The sequence below is a fragment of the Cicer arietinum genome, chromosome 5 (assembly GCF_000331145.2).
Source record: "Cicer arietinum cultivar CDC Frontier isolate Library 1 chromosome 5, Cicar.CDCFrontier_v2.0, whole genome shotgun sequence".
NCBI classification, from domain to species: domain Eukaryota; kingdom Viridiplantae; phylum Streptophyta; class Magnoliopsida; order Fabales; family Fabaceae; genus Cicer; species Cicer arietinum.
The window spans coordinates 56734593-56743630 of NC_021164.2; the positions used below are offsets into that span (position 1 = coordinate 56734593).

Genomic DNA, 9038 nt, shown 5'->3' on the forward strand with positions numbered 1-9038 from the left:
AATGTTGTCATATCTAGTTCTCATTTTTTAACAAATCAACACTCTTAAACTATTTTATTTTATATTAACATCCAACCACAACAAATAATTATTCCTTCGGACAAAATAATACATTGACATATCAAAATTAAGAATTCTTAGCTAATTTTACAATCCGGTCGATTCAATCACTAAATGTTTTAAATTGACAAATACATACCTAAAATTGTAAATATCAATTAAAGTTATTTCTATGTAAAATTTTGTTGTTATTTATTTTGATTTGACACTGTAATTGAATATATGACTTAACCATATTGATTTCACATCAATGCCATCTTTTCGTGAAAAAAATTACCTAAGAATTTTTTTGTTATCTTAGAAATAAATTTGTGAGTCTAATTGTATATGGATTAATTATAAACAAATTAGACATAGATAGATTTAAATTTCATAAATAAAATTAGTATAATTATGAATATATTGATATTGAATTAAAGTAGATGAGCCAAATTCTCAAGAAATATACATGATAGTAATAAAGACTATTTTGGTTATTATTGAGAATTATAATTTGAAATACCAATTTGCATATTTACCCATTTTTCAACTCTCTTGGTTTTCTTTCACTTTCTGTCCTTCAAGCTTCAAACTCTTGTTCTCTAACCAAACAGTGTAAATTGCTCAAATCATCTTCTCCTGAACGTTCACGAATCGTTCACCATCTTCACAGTTCAGAACCCATTTTTACGTTTCTGCAACCGCGCCTGTCAGCCAAGGTACAAAATTGAGAAACTCGTTTTTTCGTTTCTGCGTTGAATGTAGTTTCTTATTTTTCTGTTTTGATTTTCATAGCAGTTTAGAAGATATTGGCAGAAAATATTTAAATAGTTAAATAGTTTTGGCCATTAAAACTAAATTATGATGACCTCACTTTATTGAGAACAACATAGAAATTTTTTAATTCCTGCACTCAGTCAATTACCCACTCACTTTGCCATTCTTTCTTTCATTCATCTTTTCACTTTGGCATTGCACGTTGGAAAATGATTGAGTCGAAGTGGTTTTTTGTATTGTAATGTTTTTATTTGTTTTTGCTTTTGTTGTGCCTCATGGTACAATGCTTGTTAGCTGTTTGATAAAATGCTTCAACCGAATTTTGTGTACAAGACACTGATTATAGATAAAATGAAGCAAGATAGGGTTTACTGAGATTAATAGTGCACTTTATAATTATTGTGTGCTTAATTGGTTATTTGATTTTGAGCTACTGATGCACAGAGTGAATTATGAAATTTTGACCAGTTTGTTTAGTTGGTATCTGTGTATAAGTTGAGATTAATGTAATCAGCACCCAGAAATAACATTTGTTTATGCTGCAGGAACTGGATATATAGTTCACCTGTTGTAGTACTTTGAAATGGAAGATTCGTCATTTTTCAATCGAATGATTGGTCATCTTCGGGGAACTTGCAAGTATGGGCATGTCAATTACTGGTGTCATTAGTTTTTAAATATTGCTTTATCAATCTTCATCTGAGAATGTTCAATCATTTTTTAAAATGTCACCTTTTTTTTCTCCGGACATTTTTTGTTAATTATATAGTAGAAACTAATTATTGTCATATGATTGAAGAATTGTTCATTCATATCTATAAATAAATGGAATCTCATATCCAAAACATTGTATATTATTGACAAAGTTCAGTACTATGGTAACTTACTTTGCATAATATTAATTTAGATGATAGATGATATGCACAATGCCTTGATGGATTATTCTTGGAACAAGTTTACCTCCTATATTATTGTGAGGTATCAATTTAATGGAATTGTTGTGATAATATTAGGTACTATACTGGTTATCCGAAGGATCTTGGACCATCACGGGTTATTCATTTTACCTCCGAGCGTGAGTTTGTCAGTCTCCTTCATGAAGGTTTTCCTGTGGTTGTTGCTTTTACTATCAGGTGATCTGGTCTGGAGTCAGCTATTGAATTGTTTTACTTTGAAGCTTTCTTAGGTCTGAATAAAAGAGAAAAGTAGAAAAGTGAGTTAGTTTAGGAATAACTGGTTATTATTTAACAATGCAGGAGTAATTACACAGAACATCTTGACAAAGTCTTGGAAGAAGCTGCCGCTGAGTTTTATCCACACGTAAAATTTATGCGCGTAAGTTATTCTTAGTAATGCTCTCTTGTTAGTGGTGGCACTTGTAGTCATATGTATATATCACCCACAATGAAGCATTGCAACTGTCTCATCCGATAGAATCACTAAAGCATAGACAAATGTGCTTTTTAGTTTGCAATGAGTTGAAGTTTACTTTTATAGCAATGTAGGCACTAGGAATAGGCATACATTGGAATTTATCTTTTATCGTGTTCCTTTTTCTGTACTTTATTGCTTGCTATTGTTACTATTAATTTCTTTGGTTTTGGTTAATTATTCTGTAGCATTTTTATTCCACATCGACGGATCGATAATTTTCTGATGCTTTGCAGGTTGAATGTCCAAAATATCCCGGGTTTTGTATAAGTCGGCAGAAAACGGAGTATCCATTCATTGAAATATTTCATAGTCCATCACATGTATGTTGTTCCTTACTGTTCACTTCAGTCTTTCACCTCACCGCTTAAATTGCTCATGGCAGGAAAGGAAATTGTAATAAATTTTCTCCCGATGGCACGATTAAGCAAACGACAGATTCTATGGCAATAATTTGATTTTTTTAATAGGTTGATATTTTTATTGATTCAATGGAGATGTTTTTTTTTTTGTTATTTGAGCCCTGTGTTTCTTTTTATTACAGGCAGCTAGCCAGGGAAGGGTAGCTGATCAAAATATTACTAAATACAATGTGAAGGTCTTGCCTGTAAGTGTCCCCCTCCCCCTTTTCAGGCAAATTGTAGCACATATCAAATATCGAATACTTGGTGAACAGATCCTAGGTAATAAGTCTAGTAATATACCGCTATGAGCAACTTTAGCACATGTTTCTTGATATGCAACCGCTCCTTTTTGTTTTACCATTGGAGTTTGGCTACTTGGCGTGAAGGTTTATTTTTTTGAAAAAGCCAAAAATATGTATTAAAATAGAGTTATTCAAAACACAAGTCGTGCCAAGAATAACCATAAAAAGAAATAGTTTACAACGACTACACAAGCACCTGGTGCATAGTGCACCACCACAGCAACATTAAAACTGATACGATACAGTAAAGAGATGACCACCCAGCATGGAGGGATTCCTTAAAGCTAAGCTTTATTTCATGTATAAGGAACTGCTCCTTAGCATTTAAAAACAAATTTTCTTACTCAGAATTGATATTTCAATTTGAAACAAAATTAAGTAATAATTAAAAAGTATAAAAGTGTGGATTGCTTAAGAGTTGCTTAAAAATTACATCATTGAAGTAAAACGTGTATGAGTTGCTTAAATATGATCTGATATAGTGGATCTTAGTGGCTTCGTCTTTGAAACTTTGTTTCTCAGACTTTCATTTATTTTGTGCATTTGCAGTTCAACTACGACATCAGTGCTTATGGATTTAGAGAAATCTTCAAGCGGTATGGTATTCGAGCATCAGATACGAAGTAACGATCTAATGGGAAGGTTTTATCTTTCAAATAATGGGGAGCCACACCAGATAATACCACCTATTTATCAATTGGGATATCATCACAAGTTACAACTTCAAGCCAACAAATGGACAATTATATTTACCTGTATGGTTGATGTCCAAAACCTTAAACATAATTTGGTTCACTTCAGTCTTGAATATCTTTTCTTTGTTCCTTCATGTTGTTTCAGCTGATATAGTAAAGTTACTTGGTGTAGTTTTTACAAATAACTTAGTTTGTTGGGTCTTAATCTTGAGGTATTCCAATTATGTGTCTGTCTTTTACATATCGTTGTACAGGATAGAAAGTGTTTGGAAGAGTTTATTTAGAGCTTATTTGGTTATGCCAATGAGATAACAGATAAGGACTTGAGTTTGGTACTCATACACAATTGTGACATGTCCGTGAGCCATTTTAACATATCTCAATAAGTTTATCCACATAACTTTTGAATAAGTTTATGTTATCTATGTTGATCTTTTTAACGAGTCAAGAAAAAATGTTAATCTTATTTAGTTTGTATTGTTATGCTGTTTGATATAATATAAATATGAGAAGTGTTGTTTATTATGAATAAATTGTTGCAAGAAAGAGAAAAAATGCATAAAATAGGAGTTTTGACCAATCAAGTTTTGATTAACCATACATAGAATAGTAGGTGGTTATTATTTGTAAGAGTTAAATGTTGCTGCTTAAGATTTTTGTGTTTCTTCTCGAACTTTTTTCATAACAATAAACATTTTCTTATATATATATGCATTGATAAAAATAAACAAATCTATGTAATCTAAACCACACTCAATCAAATTGAATTGGATTTTTTTAAGAAGTCATCCAAACTGAAATTGTATACGATTTTTATCTTTGGGAAATATGACTTTTTGCCCAACACAAATCCAAATTGAACCATAAAGACCCTATGTGTGTGTAGTCCACTCTAGCTTTTGATAAGTCAATACTAAAGTGGAAAAAATAGTTATACAGTTGCTCCCTTACTCCACTGTTAGGGACCAGGGTTTCTCCCATGTGCCGTCATGGATCCCTTGTCTCTTCCCTTTGTAGAGGCTTGCTCCACCACCAATGAGAGCCTACTTCTAAGAGCACAACCATCACCCCTACCCTCTCCACAATCACTTTGATCCCCTTCCACCTACATATAATCCCTTTGTCGTCCCTCCACCTTCTCCCCCCAACATCAATCTCCTCTATCCGTCTTCCCCATGTCATGGCACTCTGCCACCTCCATTGGAGTTCAAGCCCTCTTTCGTGGTGTCAACTCAACCAAGGTACAACACAATGCACAAATCTAGCTAGCAAACTACCACCGCCAACTCCGTGGCCTTCAGTGGCAGATCTTGCAATATTGTGGAGAGGCGGTGAGCTACAAGTATTAACTAAAATATTATAATTGAAATTTATAAAAGTCATATAGTTTTTTTTTTTTAAGTTTCACACAATTCATACATAGTCGATAAGTTGAAAAAGTTAGAATTTCAATTATCACAAATTTTACAATTTTCACAATTCACACAAGTTTTTAGAACTTCACACAATTCAATCAAATAAAGTATATCGATTTTTACGATTTTTATCTTTGTCGAAAACTTTCTTCTTGAAAAATGCATCAATTTTCTTATATGTTTAAACATCGTGTCACTCTAAAAAAAATACACAAATTAATTAAAACAATTCAGAATTAACAAATAATATCACACTATATCATATATTAACGGTTAACATGTAAAAGTTTACTAATATATAGTAATTAAATTGCTAAGTAGGGCGTTAGAGTTTGTCTGTTCGAGATTAGTTAGTTTATCATTCGATATTAGGTAGTTTATCTATATATATAGAACTTGTTGTATTAATTTTATTATATTTTATCAATATAAATTATAATAAATATATACCTCGTTTTGATTTATATATTCAATCACATAATTTCTAATATGATTAACGGGTTGTAATTTAAGAACAATTGAATAATCTCTTTACATTGAGGTAAAGATGAGAAGATTATTGCTAAAGAGCCATTTACATTTGTTTTTTTACTGTATTTAAGTAGAAGAGAAAAATAGTAAGAATCTGTAAAATATAAGAATCTAGTATGGGAATTAAGATCAAGTGATGCCGTGGCCCCTGCTCGCTCCTGAGAAGATCCACCATTGTCTTCATGTATGCTTTCATGTCTCCCACTCTTCGAAGAAGTCATATTGTGATAAAGATTTGTCATGCTCCAATTTATGTTCTATGTTGAATTTTCTCAACAAAAAAAAAAAAAAACATGAATGGTATCTAAAGGGATGACAATACCAGATACAGCACTTTGTTTTGTCAATACCTACTATTTTTACTCTCTTTAATTGTTTATCAATTTTTTCTTGTACATTTCCATGATACAAAGTGATGAAATATTTGATAAAATGGTGAATTATACATCTGCTCAATATCAATAATATTTTTTTGGAAAGACACTTTGATGCTACACATTTGATTCTTCAACATCATATTCACAACATCTGAACTTTTACAAAAGTTTCCATTACTAGTGTGCAATATATTTTTCAATCTTCAATGAGCGGACTCCGCTCTACAAATAAATTACATAACACAAATTAAATCAAATCACATAAATGACTCAATCATATTTCTATAAAAAAATCATAATTTAAAAGTACTCGTTTGTCGTTGGATTCCCTAAATGCATCACTTTATTGGTCCAAGCAACAACTAATCTTTCTTTGTAAGGTGTGAACCATGAATTTTTAACATACTCAACAAAAATGAAAATTTTGGCATACACTAACTCAAAATATTGCAAGTGATGATCATACTCCTCCACACTAGTCGAATATGTTGAGGCAAAATCCCAAATTAAATATTTTGAAGACAATCAAACAAGTTAATTAAATTCTAATCATGATTTTAATTGTATTGCTATTTAACTTGCACTTTTATGTGTATTCTTCGAAGATAGGTAATCATATAAAACTATACAACAACACAATATCATTATGGTATATACAAGATTATTTTAGAACGTTCTGGCAACATTATGAACAAACCAAGATCATTCTATTTTTGACAACATCAGTCTAGGCAAAACAAGATCATTTTGGTTTTCGAAAGTATCAGTCTTATCAAACAAGATCATTCTGGACAATTTGTTTTAAAGATAAAATGATATGAATCATTTCCCAAAATACAGATCTTAAGTGAAACAAATATCAAGGCAACTCAGAACAATGATCAAGCTCAAAAAGGTTAAAAAAAACAAAACAACATCAAGAACGATAACAAGATCAATCTCCAGATTGATAGCCTATGGACAAGTACATCTAGGACATCAAGGATAAAAAGGACATTGATGATGCACCTTTGTAGAACAATCAACTTGCGTATAAAGCCGAAATACTGACTCCAAACAATTGTTAAATTATCTCAGTCACAATATTCACTAAAGCACAAACAAAAACATTTTGGTTACATAACAAAAATGTTCTGAATAAAATAGAACACATGTCTATTAAAACATCAATCTGAATAACTAGATTAGCAACGGTCATATGAGCTATCATCAACTTCATCACACCTATAAGAAGAACCTCAAGGTGAAGGCAATCGCAAGAATTTCTAGTGCAATAAGTTAATCACTTAAACAATCACACTTGAGAAATCAATGCTCTTAATTCAAGCAAAAGTTTCAGTTCTCTTTTACTAGATTCAATGATCTTTTCACTGAGTTTTCTATTGAAAATCAATCTCAATAGTGTTTAGTAGATTATGATTCATCAACCTTCTTTCATAATTTAATTTGAAACTCAAGACTATATTCTTAAAGATAGTTTGATTATTTTGTAAAATTCATTGTTGTGATTAAAAGGTAACATGTAAAAATCCTTTATGAATTGAAAGGTAATTGCAAGAAATCATTTCAAGGTTGAAAGGTGAAAATTGCAAACTGATCAAGGAAGTTTGTGTGAAAGCAAGAACATTCTTATGAAAGTACATTAGTGGAAAAACTCACAAATTGTGAGGACTGGACGTAGCCCATCTTGGGTGAACCAAAATACATCATTGTGTGATTCTCTTAACCTTATCCTTAATTATTTATCACTCATAATCAGTGATCAATGGAAATAATTATTTTCATTTATTTTCACTAACCAAGAACGTTATGCTTTATTGTTTTGTAACCAAGATTAATCTTGAGTTAGTTTAAATTAAAAATAAAAAGTAATTTAAAAAAAATGAATATAAAGTCAAACCCCTTTTCTTTTGATTGACATTGCTACTTCAGAAAATATAATCATTTCCATAAAGTTTTCAAATGCCCATATGAAGTTTTCTTGTCAATCTTGTTTCAAGTAAGCAAATACTATATAAAATGTCAACCTAATAGATGCTACACAGACAATTTCAAGCAATGGTAGTCAATATCTATATTTTGTATGTGCTATCACATATCAAAATAAAATAAAATATTTTCAACAACTTTATACAATTATGACTCTTTTAAAATATGTCTCTCTGAACATCTGAATCCTTTCGTCTTTTTGTCCAATGCACATAATTTTCACTTTGTATTAACTTCAATAGATGTTGCATTTATGTGTACGAATCTCTCAAAGATGATTGATAAGTACTCCTTGCTTTATATATTTGAGAGGAAACTGTGAGATTCTATTTATTTCTTTATTTCAAAGCATTCAAAATGAATCTTGGTGCAAGCTTATACTTTATCATGTCATTAAATAATTTTCTTTCATCTTCATCAAAACGCCCCGAATATGAATGACCGTCTAAATTATCATCTAAATTGTTTGAGTTTGAGTTTGAATGGTCAATTATCCTTATAAGAACAAGTTACTATTGATTTTTATTTTGAATTATATCTTCCATCTTTTTCGCATCCTAAAATTAATTTGTCTTTTCTTCCTCTTTTTTCGTTAGTTGTATCAAATGTAATGTTAACAATTATTATTCTATTTTTCCTTCCAATAGTTTTTGCTCATTCGAATACGGCTTCTCAACAGAAAAATATCTAAAAAATATATTTCAAATAAAACATCAACATTGTTGAGACAAAATCTCTCTCAATTGGTTTTAATGATAACAAAATTAATTAAAGATTATGATTATGCTTAATGACTAATCTGTGCTTTTGAGTGTTTTTATATAAGTAAACAGGTTATCATTCATTAAGGAAAAAGAAGGAAAAATTCTGAGTTAAATGCTAAGTATGAAAGTGCCGAGGATGGCCTCACGAGCTGGAAGAAACTGCAGTTCAGCATCCTCGCTGTTTTGAATTTATTAAACAAAGGCATAAAAGTATTAAAGAATGAATTATTTGAATTCATTCAACAAGGGCAAAATAGTATTAAAGAATGAATTGTTTGATTCATTCAATAAAGGCAAAATACTATTAAAAAATG

General features: G+C 30.6%; 1 protein-coding gene across 2 annotated transcripts; it reads left to right on the top strand.

The window, feature by feature from the left end:
- The first annotated feature begins 471 nt into the window (after window positions 1-471).
- Window positions 472-4083, top strand: LOC101507821 (uncharacterized). Of its 2 annotated transcripts, none has more exons than XM_004500233.4 (7): window positions 472-758; window positions 1362-1455; window positions 1830-1949; window positions 2073-2151; window positions 2484-2570; window positions 2792-2854; window positions 3503-4083. In XM_004500233.4, the coding sequence occupies exons 2-7, from the start codon at window positions 1400-1402 to the stop codon at window positions 3578-3580; spliced, it is 483 nt and encodes a 160-aa protein (XP_004500290.1). In that variant the 5' UTR covers window positions 472-758; window positions 1362-1399; the 3' UTR covers window positions 3581-4083. The 2 variants fall into 2 exon arrangements, with proteins under 2 accessions (XP_004500290.1, XP_027190183.1); XM_027334382.2 differs by having other exon boundaries at window positions 476-758; window positions 2792-2930.
- The last annotated feature ends 4955 nt before the right edge of the window (window positions 4084-9038 follow it).